The sequence below is a fragment of the Chlorocebus sabaeus genome, chromosome 1 (genome assembly GCF_047675955.1).
Source record: "Chlorocebus sabaeus isolate Y175 chromosome 1, mChlSab1.0.hap1, whole genome shotgun sequence".
Taxonomy (NCBI): domain Eukaryota; kingdom Metazoa; phylum Chordata; class Mammalia; order Primates; family Cercopithecidae; genus Chlorocebus; species Chlorocebus sabaeus.
In genome coordinates this window covers 92,370,887-92,391,671 of record NC_132904.1, presented here as the reverse complement: position 1 = coordinate 92,391,671, position 20,785 = coordinate 92,370,887, and the positions used below count along the sequence as shown (strand labels likewise).

Below are 20,785 nucleotides of genomic sequence, written 5' to 3'. Positions count from 1 at the left end.
TGTTGTTCCCCACTATGTGTCCATGTATTCTGATCATTCAGCTTCCACCTATGCAGCTGAGAACTATAATAAAACTTTGCCCTAAAATGTAACTAATAGCCTGTTATTGACTGGAAGCATTTATATTATGTTTTATGTATAAACTATATTCTAAAAGTAAAGTTAGAAGAAAATATCAAGAAAATCCTAACGAAGAGAAAGTATATCTACTATTCATTAACTGGATCACCATACAGGCCTTCATCCCTATTATTCACTGTTGAGTAGGCAGAAGAATGGGGTTGGTCTTGAATGGGGTTGGTCTTGCTGTCTCAGCAGTGGCAGAGGCAGAAGGGGTGGAGAGGGTGGAGGGGGAGGCAGGAGAGGCTAACACATTCTATGTAACTTTACAGAAATATACTATAATTTGTCTTGACTTTTCTGCTTTCTCATTTCTCTAAAAATGTTTCTATATGATACCAATTATTCTTCCACCATTTGCTTTAGTTTCAGTGATGTATCATAGAAGGGTCTATGTCATAAAAGTCAAAAGCAGGTTGGGCACAGTGCTCACACCTGTAATCCCAGCACTTTGGGAGGCTGAGACAGGTGGATCACCTGAGGTCCGATTTTGAGACCAGCCTGGCCAACATGGAGAAACCCTGTCTCTACTAAAAATATACAAAAATTAGCCAGGCATGGTGGTGCATGCCTGTTGTCCCAGGTATTTGGGAGGCTGAGGTAGGAGAGTTGCTTGAACCCAGGAGGCAGAGGCTGCAGTGAGCCGAGATGGAACCATTGCACTCCAGCCTGGGTGACAGAGCGAGACTCTGTCTCAAAAAAAAAAAAAAAAAAAAAAAAAAAGTGAAAAGCAGTCTTGAATAATTAGAACCCTTCTGTCAGACTGTCTAGTGTCAATGTGTTTTCTGACATTACTTCCACGTTGTCTTCCTCATCTTGTGGCACTGGTTTGAAAGCACTTGTATCCATCCCAGTTGTTAATTCCTCTGTCATGGTGTCTACTGACTCTTGAATTTCTCCAAGATTTGTATCCTGAAATCCTTCACCTCCAACCTTCTTTTTTTTTTTTTGCCGTATCTACAATCTCTTTCATGATTGGCTCTGTCATAAATCCTGTGAAATCATGCATATCATCTGGAGTTTTCTCCAATAGGAATTTATTACTTCAGGCTTGATGGCTTTCATGACTTTTTCTATAAAAATGATGGCATCATCTTCAACTGTGTAATCCTTCCAGACTTTCATAATGTTCTCTCTGAAGTTATCTTCCACAGCATTAAGAACCCTTTTTACAGTGTACGTAATGTGCCTTAGAGGTCCTTATGCTCCCTGATCTAGAGGCTGAATTAGATACCTTGTGTTTAGGGGCAAGTAGAATACTTCCATGCCTTTGGTGTTGAACTTCCATGTTCCTGGGTAGCTAGGGGCAATGCCTAGTATTAAAAAGACTTTAAAAGGCAGTCTCTTACTGGCAAATTACTTCCTGACTTCAGGGACAAAGCATTGATGGACCAATTATTTTTCTAAATCCAGTTTAGAAAAAGGGTTCTCAACGGGGCATTCTTGTCGTAAACCCAAAGACTGGCAGTTGGGTATATTTCCCCTTGAAGGCTCAGGGATTAGCAGCTTTATAGACAACGGCAATCCTGATTGTAAATCTGATTGTGTTTTCACAAAATAGTAGATTTAGCCCGTCTCCTCTTTCCTTAAATCCTGGTGCTGACTTCTCTTCCTTACTTATAAATATCCTTCATGGCATCATGTTTTTCCAGAATAGGGTACTTTTGTCTGCATTAAAAGCCTGTTCAGGAAGATACCCTTTCTCCTCAATGATTTTCTTAATGGCATCTTAGGACTCATCTGCTGCCTCTTGGTCAGCAGAAGCATGACTTTTGTCTGCGTCTTGGGAGCACTTCCACCATCATTAGTAGCACTTGACATGGGTCCTATGGTATTATTCAAAGTATTTACTGTATTGTGCTCAACATGATGGTAAATATGAAACTGCTAGAGAACACTTTTTACTGTGACACACAATTTGCTGGAGAGATGAACTGCTCATTTGAAGATGATTAGCATCACACGGCATTTTAAGTGAATACTCCCAACCCTTGAGCTCATCACAATGGCAACAGAAGGTGGCTACAAAATTATCAGTTGCACAGTATATACTACAGTTAATTTTATACAGTTATGATTTAATACTGCATCTTTATCTATTTACATTTATCTGTACTGTGAATGGCGTCATGTAGTCTGTGTGCAAATCGTTTTTGATAAATTATAATTAAAAAAACAGACTTGTGTACATTTTATGGTAGTAATAAAATGCACTCGTATTGACATAGTCAATTGTATGCATCCATGACATACCAACTTTTTCTTAGCTTCTGATATTTCTAAGATACAGTTTGCAAGTTTTTTCAAATTGCCAGAAATCTCCAAAAAATTTTCCGAGATACTTATTGAAAAAAAAAAAATCTGCCTGTAAGTAGACCCACACAGAGTTCAGACTCATGTTGTTCAAGGGTCAACTGTACCTTTTTCAAATGCTTGTCACCACCAACGTATTATATTCCCCATGATTTCACTCCAAATTTACTGGGGGTTTAAAATAAATAAATATAAACAAATATAAAATTCAAAAGAACATTTACTTCCCAAGATGCTAGAATGACAATCTAGTTGGAATTGAAACATAAAACCACCAGCAACACAGCTTATAAAGTAGTGTCAACTAGCACAGTTTTAGGCACTTCACTCAGTACTTGTCGATATATGACGATACAGCTTTACATTCAAGTGCTAAAGAAACTTAAGATTCAAGTGTACGTATGACTGCTTCTTGGAGAATTAGTCCTAGAAATGATCTGGATGTGAGGACAAGTAGAATGTGCTATATGCTTATTCAAATATCTACCTGTATCTAAATATAACTCAACAGGATTGATACTAAAAATCCAATGCTACAAACATACTATTTCTTATTTCCTTGACCCCTATCTGAAACGACACCTTCTTCAACTTAGGGTCTCTGCTTTTAACACTTCCTTTCCACATATACTTTATCTACTTTAAGGTATCCTCCCCATCTCTTCCTTGCTTCCCCAATCCCAAAAAACCTCCACCCATCTCATTTTCACATCACTGTGATCCACACTGGCACAGGGACAGAAAAATGTTCATTCCATTTATAGACATACTTGCAGATGCAGGGACTTAATTCAAGGATCAACATTGTACAAAAAGAATCCAGAGTTTGACCAACTCACCTTCCCAGCTACAAATGGCATATCTCCCAAGCATAATCTATAATGTGGTTGTGCACCAAAATAGTTCCTAGAACTTTTCTGAATGAAAAGAAAAGGAAAACAATTTTATTTTATTCACATGATAATAAAAACTGACTATACATGACTAACTTGAAACTTCAGTTAACTATTGGGCTACTACTTGCCTTATCTATAGCTGGCGTTATGATCACGAGCCAGCTCCTAATAGTACTTGTTAGCACGTATCCTAGCCTTGTAAAGGCTGGGGGGAATAAAGCACTTGACAAAACAACAGTTACATTCTAAGTAGAAAATCAGTATACATATACACAAAACATTGTAAGAGCACAAGATAATGCAGTACTAATAATAATGCTAATTTTGTATGGTGTTCTGCAGTTCCAAAATCCTTATATATTTTCTCACTATCAGGATAAAAATTTATAAGTATTACTTATCTCCACCTTCTGAATGAAGAAATTGAGAATGAAAGATTTACTCTCTCAAGGTTGTAGTACACCATACAGTTTATGGATGTTTTGACATAAACTATACCAAGTAATCAGCATTTTGCCTGATTTGGTTCTGTCTTCACACCTTTTCTGGTGGTTTTGACTTCTTTTTTTTAATTCTTCTTGCACTGGGAACACGTGGAGTTGCCTTATCTTCAAAAGTAAGTCTATTTGTTTCTAGACCAGTCTGCAACTAGGAAAAATGAGAGCCTAAAGTTAATGCTGTAGGAATAAAACATATGAAAGCCTGTAAAAGCCAATAGTAGTATCTAACTGAAAAACGTATTATAGCTGTATGTCTTGAACCAATCTATCAATGTTTGTCAAATATTTTAAATAAATACCAGTCTCTCATTTTATCTTGACCTTCTTTGTTATAATCTGTCCTTTCTTCAGTGTGGAACACATTACCTTCAGTATTTGTAGCTACTCCATAAATTCTATCTAATGAGTTAAAGGCAATGTATCTAACCCCAAACCATTGCTTCAATACATTCTCTTTTCAAAAATGGCATCTACTACATTACCAGACACAAAACAGCCGAAGAGCAGAATACATTTCTTCCCCTTCTAAAAAGCCATGCACTTATTATACAAGAAAAAGGAATTGAAAACTTATGTCCAAAAAAATACCAAAAAACAAAAAACACTGGAAGCTATCAGGCAAATGTTACCAAGTCCTTTTCTCTAGAAGCTTAGTAAGTATACTAATTTAAAAATATCCTGTCTTCATGGTAGAAATTCCACAAGCACTTACTAAGAATTTCAAAAAAGGACCGCTCTTTTCACTAAGCCAACTTTCAACTTTCCTTAAAAAACAACAGCAACAACAAAAAAAACACAAAAAAAACCTGTCCAGAAGAGTGGTTCTTTCAAATCTGCCTATATGTACCAAAACTGTCTGCAGTTTATGAGGACAATTTGGATTGCCAGGTGGCTGTCCAGACCTCATGATTTTGGCTCTTCCAGATTGAGGAAATTCATATTTTAAAGTATTTTAAAAGTTCCCCAGGAAATTATAATGGAGCTAAAACAAATATTCAGAACCAGTGGATTCCATAAAAACAGATACTGAGATTATCACTATTACTTCCCACATGGGTGCAGCTTTGGGGTAAAAAAATGTATTCTGTGACAAAGGAATACAGGAAGCATCTATACACTCCCAACACACCTAACATTGCTTTATACATAGTAAATTGACTAGATATAATTCAATGAACAGGAAATTACTACTCTAGAAGACTTATGATGCCTATGAGTATAAACAATATACAAGAACATTTTTTTGAGTATTTTAACTTCCAGTTTATTTATTCTTCCCAGCAGCTATCTTATTTCTGTGCTACAGTTTTCAAACATTTTAAAGCACTTTCATTATTTTTTATTCTCATTTGATCACCCCAAAACCAAGAAGATGCAAAATGCAGAACACTTTTTTTTTTTTTGAGACAGAGTTTTGTTCTTGTTGCCCAGGATGGAGTGCAATGGTGTGATCTCAACTCACTGCAACTTCCACCTCCCAGGTTCAAGCGATTCTCCTGCCTCAGCCTCCCAAGTTGCTAGGATTACAGGCATGCACCACCACGCCTGGCCAATTTTGTATTTTTAGTAGACAGGGTTTCACCATGTTGGTCAGGCTGGTCTCAAACTCCTGACCTCAGCAGACCACTATTTAACAATGGAAAAAATCCAGGCTCTGAATAGTTACATAACTTGCCCGACACTAGACTTGGAACCACATATCTATCCCTCATTGTTCTTTCAGTACAATAATGTTCACCACCAACTCAAAATATTTACTGGTAACATATTACCAGCAACAACTAATTTGGTCCCTATGTGTTGCCTGCTAAATTAAGGAGAAAAAAGAAGTACCATAAATTATTTTAAAAATTCATTAACTAAGGAACTTACTAAATTTTGTATTTCATATATAATGTACTCAACACCACAATGCATATAAAGCACAACCCACAAGTTTGTTTGTTACAAATATGAAAATGGAAACACGGTGAAGTGGCCAACCCTAAAGAGAAAATTGGCAAAGAAAATTTGTTGGTCAAAAATTAAGCCATGTGGCTATGTAACTCAGAAAGCACACTGAGGAAAAACAACAATCTACAAATTGATCAGAAGGTAAATGTTTGAGAAAGAACTATATCCGATTTAATAGAAAATAAATTAAGTTAATAAATTTAGAGACACACTAGAAGAAATAGACAAGGTAACAAAGATAACTTTTATATTCCTGTAATCACATATATGATGTGAGCCCAAGACACTGTAGGCCTTTGGTCACAGATTGAACTGCAGAGGCTCTACTCTTTGGAATCAAGACCTGATTCTTGCATTCATTCAAAAAAAGATACATGCATATGTCATAAAAATAAAAGACCCTGGAAGGGGCAGGGGAGTATCTGGGAGGAATCTGAGCAAATAAGCTCATAAGGAGAGTGTCTTCAGTTAAAAACATGAACATTTTATTTTACTGAGTCTATAAGTCAGACTTACTTCAGTAGTCTTGCTATGTATCTCCTGGAAACGCATTTCTGGTTGGTACATATAAACTCAATGCTTTTGTGAATCCACACTGCCTCACCTATTCTATCTGGTGACCACTGCATGGGATAAAATCCAAAACTAGGATAGAGTAGAGCTCATTTTCCTCATGTGGTGGCTTCTGTTAACTGGTCTGGGTCATTAGCTACTGGGGCAGCCCACTACCTCAACTTCTGTCCTGGCATCTTGAGGTCACCAAAGAAAAGAAGTACCTATAAGTAGGACACTTAAAGAGCTTTTAAATATTTCTGATAGTGGCCATAAGAAGTTTTAACATGGTTACATACCTTCTTATGTGTATAGTCTCTGACATTATTTAGTCTGTCATTTTTTAAAATGCTGACTGAAACTCTACAATTACAAACATGCTAAAAAACTGTACAAATTTTGCTATCTATAAAAATACTTGTTCATAATTTTCCACATTAACTTGTATCTGAAAATTTATATGCTAGACTATTCTAAAATATAAATAATGTAAGATAACCAAATATAATTGTTTACTTGTATATAAAAAGCAGTAAGAAATATGAAGAGCCCACTTTCTCACATTTTAACTTACCTCAGCTGCCTTAGCTTGCATGCGTTTCCTTTCCTGTTCTTCTTCATGGAGTTTTGCTTCCAACTCTTGCATTTTTTTCTAGTGATAAAAATATCCAAAGGGATAAGGGTGAAAAGTCTTAAGTGTCTGTAAAATTTTAATATAGCAGCATTGGAACATGTAAATTTTATCCTACTCAATATAGGGTGGTTAGATCACTGTAGTAATGGAGGCTGTGAGCTGGATGGCATCCATGATGCTCTTCTATTGTGTTCAATTATTTATCATCTGTGAGGTAGGTGGATAAAATTACGGGTAAAATCTATGGCCAAAGAACACAGCACTGCATGAATGTAAATAGGGATATGGAGGCTAAATCTGGAACTTTATTCTCAGTGGTATTAAGTATCTCCCAAATGAAATAATTAAAACTAAAATTAGCTCAGAGAGCAACTTAAACCAAGTGATGCAAGCTTTAAGGATACTCAAAAACATTTACTTTTTTAACAAACATTTTAATTAAAAAAAAATGCCCACCAAGATTGTAAAATGTGAACACTCTCTCCAAATTTATATTTTCCTTTTAAAACTCCAATATATTTCATTATAAGATCATTTTTAATCCTATAAATATCCAGTGATACAAAATAATTAACCTTAAAAAAAAAATCCTGATATATGTTAACAATAAAAAGACACATGCACTGACTTCTGCAAGGGCCTGCATTGTGGTAAGTTTGTTATACTCCTGTTCAAGAAGATCCAATTTTTCAAGTTGGCTCTGAACATGTGTTAGATCATGCTGTCGTTCTCTTTCTAGAGAAACCTGAAAAACAATATTCAATACAGCTTGATAATTTGACAATCAAAAAACAGAAAAACACTTAACAGTGTTTTTCTATGCTGTTATTTGGCCCTTCACATAACTACTTCTAGGAAAATAACATTAAGATGAACCACAGGGGGCATCAATAAATGACTGTGATACAAGTGGATACTATTCTTACCTCAGTTGCCTTGGCTCATAGCTATTTATCTAATATGTAGTTTTATACAGTGACATTATCTTCATGCTCTGGGATAGCAGGGATTTATTGGACATATAGGTTTCACACACAGACAAATACTTTTAGTTTGGTCCTGTTAAGTAGTTAATCTCTTAATTAGGATAAAAATTATGGTTTTGGCATCTATCTTTTTATATTTCCTTTGAATTCTATGTATAATATCCTTTTAAACTTTTTTTTTTTTTTGAGACAGACTCTCACTCTGCAGCCCAGACTGGAGTGCAGTGGCATGATCTCTGCTCACTGCAAGCTCTGCCTCCCGGGTTCACACCATTCTCCTGCCTCAGTCTCCCGAGTAGCTGGGACTACAGGCACGCCAACACACCCTGCTAATTTTTTGTATTTTTAGTAGAGACAGGGTTTCACCGTGTTAGCCAGGATGGTCTCGCTCTCCTGACCTTGTGATCAGCTCGCCTCGGCCTCCCAAAGTGCTGAAATTATAGGTGTGAGCCACCGTACCCGGCCCTAAACTTATTTTTTTTTTTTTAAAGTTTAGAGTCAAAGATTTATAAAGATTGCCTCCTATATAGACTTTTTTTTTTTTTTTTGATGTGGGGTATTGCTCTGTCACCAAGGTTGGAGCGCAGTGGCATGATCTCAGCTCACTGCAACCTCTGCCTCCGGGTTTCAAGTAATTCTCCTGCCTCAGCCTCCTGAGTAGCTGGGACTATAGGTGCCTGCCACCACACACAGCTAATTTATGTATTTTTAGTAGAGACAGGGTTTCACCATGTTGGCCAGGCTGCTCTCAAACCCCTGACCTCAAGTAATCCACCCATATCCACTACACTAGGATAATTTCAAATATACTAACTCAAGGTCTATTATTGGTGAAAAGTGCCTGAACTTGTAAACTGTGTCTTCAAAATAGGGCTGTAACAATAGGTACCATATTAATAGAAATTTGAATGTGACAAATTAATATAAAGCAATAATTTAGGAATTTGTGTGAACTAATTCCCTTCTAGCCACATCTTAGTGGATATTAACAGCTCTTGACATCGATTACATATGCCTAATAGTTGTCTCTGAGATATATATTAGTCAAAACATCTTAAAGTTGCCTTACTAAACTGACCCTTCTCCAGCCCATCCACAGAAATGTTACACAAACACAGCAGACATAATAATAATAATATATGATTATTGATGTGGTCTAGCTCTGTGTCTTCAACCAAATCTCATCTTGAATTGTAATCCAAATTGTAATCCCCACATTTTGGGGGAGAGATCTCATGGGAGGTGATTAGATCATCGTGGTGGTTCCCCATGCTGTTCTAGTGATAGTGAATTCTCACGAGATCTGATGGTTTTATACGGGCTCTCCCCCGCTTTGCTCTGCACTTCCTTCTCTTGCCACCATGTGAAGAAGGACATGTATGCTTCCCCTTCCACCATAATCGTTAAGTTTCCCGAAGCCCCCACCAGATATACAGAACTGTGAGTCAATTAAATCTCTTTCTTTTATAAATTACCCAGTCTTGGTTGCTCTTTCTAGCAGCGTGAGAATGAACTAATACAATTACACAGCAATTTTGAAAGCAAGAAAGGAAAATCTTCAGATACAAAAAAAAGAGAAAGGAACTCAAAAGCAATGAAAGGATACTGAAGTCAATATCACACAAGGCAATATTGGAGCCAGGGTACATAGAATGTGCAGGAATATAAAACTTTAGGCAATGTATAATCTACAATGATCAACAATATCAAGCCAATATAGTAACATAAATCTGAATCAGAACCAGTGATTTTATTTATTGTTTGCAGAGACTTGGTCTCACTCTGTTGGCCTGGCTGGTCTTGAACTCGTGCACTTATGTGATCTGTCTGCCTTGGCCTCCTAAGTGCTGGGATTACAGGTGCGAGCCACCCTGCCGAGCCAGAACCAGTGAAAACCATCAAGCCTAACCAAAGGCAAATTCACAACGGGCCCATAAGGCTGCCCACACAACTGAGGAATTTATTGTGGAATTACCACAATAAATGAAAAAATGAGACCACCATTTAACTTTTCTTTATTAAGTTCCCATTAAAAAAACAAGATACCATAAGGGAGAATCAATAGATAAAACCAAACAAAGATTAACACTTTGAAAACATCAAATAATTTTTAAAAATTGAGATTCACAGTGTTCAAAGAGATAAAAGGAAGGTATAAAAACCACAGAGTTACAATACATTAAAAGAACAAAACTAAGTGGATGGAAAAAGACCCAAATGAAAATGAAAACATATAACCACTGAAATAAACGCAATAACATAGTGAAGAGACCTATCGCACACAAGAATTACTGAGACATTTTCTCAAATATTGTTGTATGATTGCTCAAATATTTAAGTCTAATTTTCTCCAACGAGAACTGAAAGCTGATTGAGTGTAGAAAGCATATACGGTAAGCCCTCTGTATCTGTGTGTTTTGCATCCATGGATTCGATCAACTGTGGATTGAAAATATATGAGAAAAAACAAAAAAGGATGGTTGAGTCTGTACTAAACATATACAGATTCTTATTCTTATTCTTGATATTATTCTCCAAACAATATAGTATAGCAACTATTTACATAACATTTACATTGTATTAGGTATTATAAGTAATCTAGAGATAATTTATAGTATATGAGATTGGGTGTAGGTTATATGCAAATACCACACCATTTTATAGGACACTTGAGCATCCATGGATTTTACTATCCACAAGGGTCTCAGAACCAATTCACTTATGGATACTGAGGGACAACTGCCTAGTATTTCTTTTTTTACACTGCAGAGCATCTAGCATAATGTTAAGCATATAAATATTCAAATTTTGCATAATAAAGATCTCCACAAACTGTAGCACTGATAATGAATGCAAACTCCAGATTCGTAACAGAAAAAGGAATAAGTTTTTAAAAATATACACAAGGTCAGGGACAGTGGCTCATCCCTGTAACCCCAGAACTTTGGGAGGCAGAGGCGGCCTGATCACTTGAGGCCAGGAGTTTGAGACCAGCCTGGCCAACATAGCGAAACCCCACCTACACTAAAAATACACACACCAAAAAGTTAGCTGGGCATCGTGGCACGTGCCGGTAATCCCAGCTACTCAGGAGGATGAGGCATGAGAATCACCTGAGCCTAGGAAGTGGAGGTTGCAGTGAACTGAGATCATGCCACTACACTCCAGCCTGGGTGACAGAGTGAGACCCTATTTCCGATCAATTGATCAATCAATATATTTGAGACTGATGTTGCGATATCTTCTCACAAATGTGCGGGTTACCTAAATATGAAGAGCTCTGGTGTAAGAAAGCACAAAAATGTTATGCTAAATAACAATTCTGAAGAGATTTACAAAGTAATCTACTATCTCACTTGAGCCATTAAACAAATTTCAGAGATATAGAGTTATATGGTTATTTACACTTTTTATAATGTAGACTCAAAGAAGCTAACATAACTTTAAAACATCTCACAACTGTATTTTTACTATTTAAGTTAAACTCTACCAAACACAATAATAACAAAAAAAGCCAATCACATTTTTCGATGCCAAGAAATTTCAGTCCTGGGCTATAACAGCACCATCAGTCCTCACCGGAAGAAAAAAAATCTTTATTTAATTAGTCTTCCCCGTAACTAACTGTTTCTGAGTATCAGTCTGTGAGGTGCTTTACTTACTTGTTTCTCTAACACAGATGTCCTCTCCATTTCTGCATGCTTTATCATATTTCGCATGTATTCCAATTGTTTTTCTAATAGATTGCATTTATTTTCTGCAGCTAACAACTGAGATGTCAGTTCTAAAAAGAATACATAAGAAAAACAGATATCAACTCACCCATAAAACAGTTTTAACAAGCTGTTAACAGGACTTGAATCTACCGTGTATACAATAAAAACACCTTCCACAGACCTAGAAACCTTTTCAGATTACCGAAATCATTCTCTTTCTACATGCTAGTAAAACTGGCCTTGCATTCAGTAAATAAATACCATGTACGATAACGGCATTTGCTCCTCAAAATGCACCTGAATACAATGCAGTTTTGTAGTACTTGAAGATACCACTACAAAACACTAATGTAGTATTTCTTTTAGAACACTTAATACTGCACAACACTTATTTGATAGAATTTAATTTTCTTCATAAACAAACCTTGATTGTGCTTTGATTCCTCATTCTTTGAATTCTCCCTTTCTTGTATCTGTTCATCCAGTACTTTCTTATATTCAATTGTTTCTCTAGACAAGGTTTTCACACTTTCTTCTGCCTGAATCCTCTCAAGTTCCAAGCGTCGAATCTTATCTTGAAGATTCTTAAGAGCAGAAAATATGGCTGCCAAATACAAACACAAACATGGATGCTATAACAGCATATGTGGTGAAAGTATATTAAGAAAGAATAAACTCATCTAAATAAAAGATAAAATTGATGGGTGAGTCCAGTGGAGGATCATTCTTTGGGAACAATAAAATGTTAATTATCTCATGTTTGTTTTTTAAGAAATCAATTTAAAGACACTGAGTGGGCCAGGTGCGGTGGCTCACACCTGTCATCCCAGCACTCTGGGAGGCTGAGGTGGGTGGATCAACTGAGGTCAGGATTTTGAGAGCAGTCTAACATGGTGAAACCCTGTTTCTACTAAAAACACAAAGATCAGGCGGGTGTAGTGGCGGGCGCCTGTAATCCCAGCTACTTGAGAGGCTGAGGCAGGAGAATCGCTTGAACCCAGGGGAGGGGTGGAGGTTGCAGTAAGCTGAGATTGCACCACTGCACTCCAGTCTGGGCAACAGCGTGAGATTGCGTCTCAAAAAAAAAAAAAAAAAAAAGACAATGAGTGTTTGAAATGAGTTCAAGTAAAAGCCCCATTACTATGGTAAAAAAATTGCAAAGACTTTTATAAAGTGGTAAAAAAATTAGCCATCATACAAAGTTCACATAACAGTCCTAAAGTACATTACTGTCTTATTAATATATTAATTAAAATTATTAGTAAATATATTAACTAGTAACTAATAAGACATTTTATTAACAGAAGCACATGTAAAATCCAACTGTAGAGTTACAGTCGAGTGCAAATAAATACTATTTTTAAAATCTGCATTTTAAGTACTTTCTAAACTCCCCTTCAAGTTTCTGATTATAAATTATGTTGACTGCAGTAAATGTAGACTAAGAAAAAACACGCTGAATAATAACTAATAATCCTATTACCCAGAGATAATGACTGTCATTTTGTTCTTTAAATTTTTTTCTGTATGTGTAAAATAAATTGAGATAAAATGTATGTAGGTTTTTTCACTTTAGCATTATTAAATCGTGAGAATTTCCTCATGCAATCTGTCTTAAAAGATTTTCTAATGATCAATAATTAAAAACTAAAAAGTTCAACTACTGGCTCAAAGAACATTCATAGCCATTCTAATGAGAAAAATATGCTACTTCTAGCTATTTTCCATTTCCATTATAGTGTAAATCTTTTCGTATACGTTATTGGCCAATTTTCTCCCTTTCATGAATTTCCTTTGCCCGTTTTTGTACGGGAAAAAGTTTTCTTCATTTTATTATCTGCCTTTAATTCTAGTTCTGATGTACAGATGTTTTGATTTTTCACAGAGGTATACCTAACATTCTTTCCCATCATGGCTTTTTTAATACTTTAAGTACTAAGGTACATGTGCACCACGTGCAGGTTTGTTACATATGCATTCATGTGCCATGTTGGTGTGCTGCATCCATTAACTCATCATTTACATCAGGTGTATCTCCTAATGCTATCCCTCCCCCCTCCCCCGACCCCATGACAGGCCCTGGTGTGTGATGTTCCCCACCCTGTGTCCACATGTTCTCATTGTTCAATTCCCACCTATGAGTGAGAATGTGCAGTGTCTGGTTTTCTGTCCTTGTGATAGTTTGTTCAGAATCATGGTTTCCAGCTTCATCCATGTCCCTACAAAGGACATGAACTCATCCTTTTTTATGGCTGCATAGTATTCCATGGTGTGTATGTGCCACATTTTCTTAATCCAGTCTATCATTGATGGACATCTGGGTTGGTTCCAAGTCTTTGCTATTGTGAATAGTGCTGCAATAAACATACGTGTGCATGTGTCTTTACAACAGCATGATTTATAATCCTTTGGGAATATACCCAGTAATGGGATGGCTGGGTCAAATGGTATTTCTAGTTCTAGATCCTTAAGGAATCACCACACTGTCTTCCACAATGGTTGAACTAGTTTACGGTACCGCCAACAGTGTAAAAGTATTCCTATTTCTCCACATCCTCTCCAGGACCTGTTGTTTCCTGACTTTTTAATGATCGCTTTAATGGCTTAGAATTGTCTTGGCAATGCAGGCTCTTTTTTGGTTCTGTATGAATTTTAAAGTAGTTTTTTCCAATTCTGTGAAGAAAGTCATTGGTAGCTTAACAGGGATGGCACTGAATCTATAAATTACCTTGGGCACTATGGCCATTTTCACAATACTGATTCTTCCTATCCATGAGCACGGAATGTTCTTCCATTTGTTTGTGTCCTCTTTTATTTCATTGAGCAGTGGCTTGTAGTTCTCTTTGAAGGGGTCCTTCACATCCGTTGTAAGCTGGATTCCTAGGTATTTTATTCTCTTTGAAGCAATTGTGAATGGGAGTTCATTCATGATTTGGCTGTTATTGGTGTAGAGGAATGCTTCTGATTTTTGCACATTGATTTTGTATCCTGAGACTTTGCTGAAGTTGCTCATCAGCTTAAGGAAATTTTGGGCTGAGATGGGGTTTTCTAAATACACAATCATTTCATCTGCAAACAGGGACAATTTGACTTTCTCTTTTCCTAACTGAATACCCTTTATTTCTTTCTCCTGCCTGACTGCCCTGGCCAGAACTTCCAACACTATGCTGGAATAGGAGTGGTGAGAGAGGACAACCCTGCCTTGTGCCAGTTTTCAAAGGCAATGCTTCCAGTTTCTGCCCATTCAGTATGATATTGGCCATGGGTCTGTCATAAATAGCTCTTATTTCGAGATACATCCCATCAATACCTAGTTTACTGAGAGTTTTTAGCATGAAGGGTGGTTGAATTTTGTCGAAGGCCTTTTCTGCATCTATTGAGATAATCATGTGGTTTTTGTCTTCGGTTCTGTTTATATGATGCATTACGTTTATTGATTTGCCTATATTGAACCAGCCTTGCATCCCATGGATAAAGTCAACTTGATCGTGGTGGATAAGCTTTTTGATGTGCTACTGGATTTGGTTTGCCAGTATTTTACTGAGGATTTTTGCATTGATGTTCATCAGGGATATTGGTCTAAAATTCTTTTTTTGTTGTATCTCTGCCAGGCTTTGGTATCACGATGATGTGGGTCTCATAAAATGAGTTAGGGAGGATTCCCTCTTTTTCTATTCATTGGAACTGTTTCAGAAGGAATGGTATCAGCTCCTCTTTGTGCCTCTGGTAGAATTCAGCTGTGAATCCATCTGGTCCTGGACTTTTTTTGGTTGGCTGACTATTAATTATTGCCTCGATTTCAGAGCCTGTTATTGGTCTATTCACGGATTCAACTTCTTCCTGGTTTAGTCTTGGGAGGGTGTATGTGTCTACAAATTTATCCATTTCTTCTAGATTTTCTAGTTTATTTGCGTAGAGGTGTTTATAGTGTTCTCTGATGGTAGTTTGCATCTCTGTGGGATTGGTGGTGATATCCCCTTTATCATTTTTTTATTGTGTCTATTTGATTCTTCTCCCTTTTCTTCTTTATTAGTCTTGCTAGCAGTCTATCAATTCTGTTGATCTTTTCCAAAAACCAGCTCCTGGATTCACTGATTTTTTGAAGGGTTTTTTGTGTGTCTATCTCCTTCAGTTCTGCTCTGATCTTAGTGATTTCTTGCCTTTTGCTAGCTTTTGCATGTGTTTGCTCCTGCTTCTCTAGTTCTTTTAATTGTGATGTTAGGGTGTCAATTTTAGATCTTTCCTGCTTTCTCTTGTGGGGATTTATTTAGTGCTATAAATTTCCCTCTACACACTGCTTTAAATGTGTCCCAGAGATTCTGGTATGTTGTGTCTTTGTCCTCACTGGTTTCAAAGAACATCTTTATTTCTGCCTTCATTTCGTTATTTACCCAGTATTCATTCAGGAGCAGGTTTTTCAATTTCCATGTAGTTGAGTGGTTTTGAGTGAGTTTCTTAATCCTGAGTTCTAGTTTGATGGCACTGTGATCTGAGAGACAGTTTGTTTTAATTTCTGTTCTTTTACATTTGCTGAGGAGTGCTTTACTTCCAACTATGTGGTCAATTTTGGAATAAGTGTGATGTGGTGCTAAGAATGTATATTCTGTTGATTTGGGGTGGACAGTTCTGTAGATGTCTATTGGGTTCACTTCGAGCAGAGCTTAGGTAAAGTTCTGGATATCCTTGTTAACTTTGTTTCGATGTGTCTAATGCTGATAGTAGGGTGTTAAAGACTCCCATTACTACTGTGTGGGGGTCTAAGTCTCTTTATAGGTCTCTAAGGGCTTGCTTTATGAATCTGGGTGCTCCTGTATTTGGCACATACATATTTAGGATAGTTAACTCTTCTTGTTGAACTGATCCCTTTACCATTGTGTAATCATCTTGTCTCTTTTGATCTTTGTTGGTTTAAAGTCTGCTTTATCAGAGACTAGGATTGCAACCCCTGCTTTTTTTTGTTTTCCATTTGCTTGGTAGATCTTCCTCCATCCCTTTATTTTGAGCCTATGTGTGTCTCTGCACGTGAGATGGGTCTCCTGAATACAGCACACTGATGGGTCTTGACTCTTTATCCAATTTGCCAGTCTGTGTCTTTTAATTGGAGCATTTAGCCCACTTACATTTAAGGTTAATATTGTTACGTGTAAATCTGATCCTGTCATTATGATGTTAGTTGGTTATTTTGCTCATTAGTTGCTGCAGTTTCTTCCTAGCACCACTGGTCTTTACAATTTCGCATGTTTTTGCAGTGGCTGGTACTGGTTGTTCCTTTCCATGTTTAGTGCTTCCTTCAGGAGCTCTTTTAAGGCAGGCCTAGTGGTGACATAATCTCTCACCATCTCCTTGTCTGTAAAGGATTTTATTTCTCCTTCCTTCACTTATGAAGCTTAGTTTGGCTGGATATGAAATTCTGGGTTGAAAATTCTTCTCTTTAACAATGTTGAATATTGGCCCCCACTGTCTTCTGGCTTGTAGAATTTCTGCAGAGAGATCCGCTGTTAGGCTGATGGGCTTCCCTTTGTGGGTAACCTCACCTTTCTCTCTGGCTGCCCTTAATATTTTTTCCTTCATCTGAACTTTGGTGAATCTGACAATTATGTGTCTTGGAGTTGCTCTTCTTGAGAAGTATCTCTGTGGCGTTCTCTGTATTTCCTGAATTAGAATGTTGGCCTGCCTTGCTAGACTGGGGAAGTCCTCCTGGATAACATCCTGAAGAGTGTTTTCCAACTTGGTTCCATTCTCCCCGTCACTTTCAGGTACACCAATGAAGAGGTAGATTTGGATTTTTCACATAGTCCCATGTTTCTTGGAGGTTTTGTTCATTTCTTTTTACTCTTTTTTCTCTAAACTTCTCTTCTAGCTTCATTTCATTCATTTGATCCTCAATCACTGATACCCTTTCTTCCACTTGATTGAATCAGCTACTGAAGCTTGTGCATGTGCCACATAGTTCTCATGCCATGGTTTTCAGCTCCATTGGGTCATTTACGGTCTTCTCTATGCTGTTTATTCTAGTCAGCCATTCATCTAATCTTTTTTAAAGGTTTTTAGCTTATTTGCAATGGGTTCAAACATCCTCCTTTAGCTCGGAAAGGTTTGTTATTACCGATCGTTTGAAGCCTTCTTCTCTTAACTCATCAAAGTCATTCTCTGTCCAGCTTTCTTCCATTGCTGGCGAGAAGCTGTGTTCCTTTGGAAGAGAAAAGGAACTCTGATTTTAGAATTTTCAGCTTTTCTGTTTTGGTTTCTCCCCATCTTTGTGGTTCTATCTACCTTTGGTCTTTGATGATGGTGACGTGCAGATGGGGTTTTGGTGTGGATGTTCTTTTTGTTTTAGTTTTCCTTCTAACAGTCAGACCCTCAGCTGCAGGTCTGGTGGAGTTTGCTGGAGGTTCACTCCAGACTGTTTGCCTGGGTATCACCAACGGAGGCTGCAGAACAGCAAATATTGCAGAACAGTAGATGTTGCTGCCTGATCCTTCTTCTGGAAGTTTCATGTGAGCAGGGCACCCAGCCGTATGAGGTGTCAGTTGGCCCCTACTGGGAGGTGTCTCCCAGTTAGGCTACTCGGGGATCAGGGACCCACTTGAGGAGGCAGTCTGTCCGTTCTCCCACTTGAGGAGGCAGTCTGTCCGTTCTCAGATCTCAAACTCCATGCTGGGAGAACCACTACTCTCTTCAAAGCTGTCAGGGACGTTTAAGTCTGCAGAAGTTTCTGCTGCCTTTTGTTCATCTATGGCCTACCCCCACAGGTGGAGTCTACAGAGGCAAGCAGGCCTCTTTGAGCTGTGTTGGGCTCCACTGAGTTCGAGTTTCCCGGCCGCTTTGTTTACCTACTCAAGCCTCAGCAATGGTGGGAGCCCCTCTCCCAGCCTCAATGCCACCTGCAGTTCCATGTCAGACTGCTGTGCTAGCAGTGAGTGAGGCTCCGTGGGCATGGGAACCCCCAAGCCAGGCGCAGGATGTAATCTCTTGGTGTGCCATTTGCTAAGACCGTTGGAAAAGTGCAGTATTAGGGTGGGAGTGTCCCGATTTTCCAGGTACCATCTGTCACGGCTTCCTTTGGCTAGGAAAGGGAATTCCCCAACCCCTTGTGCTTCCAGGGTGAGACAACGCCCCGCCCTCCTTCGGCTCACACTCCATGGACTGCACCCACTGTCCGACAAGCCCCAGTGAGATGAACCCGGTACCTCAGTTGGAAATGCAGAAATCACCCGTCTTCTGTGTCACTCACGCTGGGAGCTGGAGACTGGAGCTGTTCCTATTCGGCCATTTTGGAACTAGACCGAGTTGTTCTTTATTTCTCTATTAGTTATACCCACCTTACTTCCAAAAAGAACTTGAAGAAAATGAACTTAAGACTAGGACTTTTTCTCAAATGTCTTACAGATTCCAGGATGGTTCTTTTGAACTCTGAAAAGTAAGCTGGTTTTGCTGTCACCTTTATGATTGGGTCAGAAGTCATCAGTGCTTTAACAAGAGTCTTGGGCGTCGTGTTTCCTCCCATCATGTTTTCTTTCTTTATATACTTAGAAAGTTCTTCCCAACCACCAGATCAGATAAACTTTGTATTTTTAAAATTGTATTTAGAGTTTCATATTTTTACATTTGTTAAGTCATAAAAAAAGTGTTTTTGCATTTAAAGAGAAACTTGAAACGTCAAATTGATCATACACTAAATTCACACACATATATATTAGATACTGCAATTCTGTTACATACACACCCTAAGACAGTTTCAGATCTTTCTTCTATTCCGGATTCTTTAATAATATTAGGGAATTAGTGCCAGTATGTCAATTACTAAAATTTCATAAACACTGATTCTGCCAGTCACTTTTATTATATAAATCTTAAAATGTTTCCAGTAATCATTCACAATCATTTTGCCAAACACTAATTTAAACTATACAATAGGTAGGGAGAGCTGCCATCTTTGAAGCATTGAGTCCTCTTACTCAACCCAAAGCACTCTTGTCCATTTATTAACATAATTTATTCCTTTGCCAAATTTTTCAGCGCCTAGGATATGACAAGCCTCAAACAGGAGACTAATACATTTTATTGCAGTCAGTTTATTCTTGCTGGTATGCAATGAGACTACAATCTAACTGGAAAAAACGCGGACATGAAACAGACAAATACACAGGTAGAAACCTGAAAAATCAACTGAAAAGACACTTAGAAGTAAAAGAGAAGTAGCCTAGGTATAAGATTAATACTAAAGGGAACAATTCTTTTATATACCTGCAATAATCAGATAAATACAATAGGACAATAAAATTTTAAATGTCCTTTAACATCCATTGAGTTTTCGTAACCTCTTCTGAACCACAGGCAAACTTACTAAAGACTTTGCAATATCAAACATTTTTTGCACTCCTTCATTAAATTATACCCAACAGTACACAATTTTGCTATCATTTTATTTCTGCATTTATATTTATTATTGAAACTGGCTGAACATTTCATTTTTGTTCTTTATGTCAGCAACTGTAATATCACAGGGTTATGCTGGGGTGTGCGCTTTCCTTTTATGTATTCCTGAATGGCTTTATATCCCTGTTTAAAAGTGTAATGTTTTATTGTTTTCTTTTTTAAAAAATTACTGAATAAATGCAGAGGATAATTCAGAAAACACATGACTGAAAAGGAAAAAAAAATACACCCATAATCTTACCATCTAGGTGTAGTAATTATAAACATTTTGTTGAAATCCTATACATTTTAAAAATGCTTTCATATGTGAGATTGCCCTTTACTATGTCATATTTATTTATATATGAGCACACTTTAAATGCAATTTATAATATTAAGCATTTTCATTAACATTGTATAGCTCTCATTATGTAAAGTCTTCACATATGCACCTCAGTGAGCAGATAAAATTAGCTTGGGTTTACTTATCAGAGGTGACTTTTTTAATCCAGTCTCTTCCTGAGACCACGGGCTGCAGTGTTCCAGTTCTGCTTTGACAACTCTCATCACATCCAGCTTTTCAAAGTATTCCAGAAGTTGCCTCATAGGCGCCTAGAGCTTTGTTCTCCAGTCCCTACACATTTAAAATTCTATCATCTCTGCTACTGTACCCCAACACTTAAGGCTTATACCTAAT

At 37.5% G+C, this 20,785-nt stretch overlaps 1 protein-coding gene across 6 annotated transcripts in view; it reads right to left on the bottom strand.

The window, feature by feature from the left end:
- CEP57 (centrosomal protein 57) overlaps positions 1-20,785 on the bottom strand; it is a 43,430-nt gene that overhangs the window by 7,757 nt on the left and 14,888 nt on the right. For 5 of the 6 annotated variants that reach the window (XM_038005301.2, XM_008020600.3, XM_073020476.1 and 2 more), the window contains exons 3-8: positions 12,095-12,274; positions 11,617-11,738; positions 7,597-7,713; positions 6,909-6,986; positions 3,870-3,977; positions 3,273-3,350 (exon numbers count right to left, since the gene is read on the bottom strand). In XM_038005301.2, the coding sequence (XP_037861229.1) occupies positions 3,273-3,350; positions 3,870-3,977; positions 6,909-6,986; positions 7,597-7,713; positions 11,617-11,738; positions 12,095-12,274 (683 nt within the window). The remainder of the gene's footprint in view (positions 1-3,272; positions 3,351-3,869; positions 3,978-6,908; positions 6,987-7,596; positions 7,714-11,616; positions 11,739-12,094; positions 12,275-20,785) is intronic. The other variant, XM_008020602.3, reaches the window with a different exon arrangement.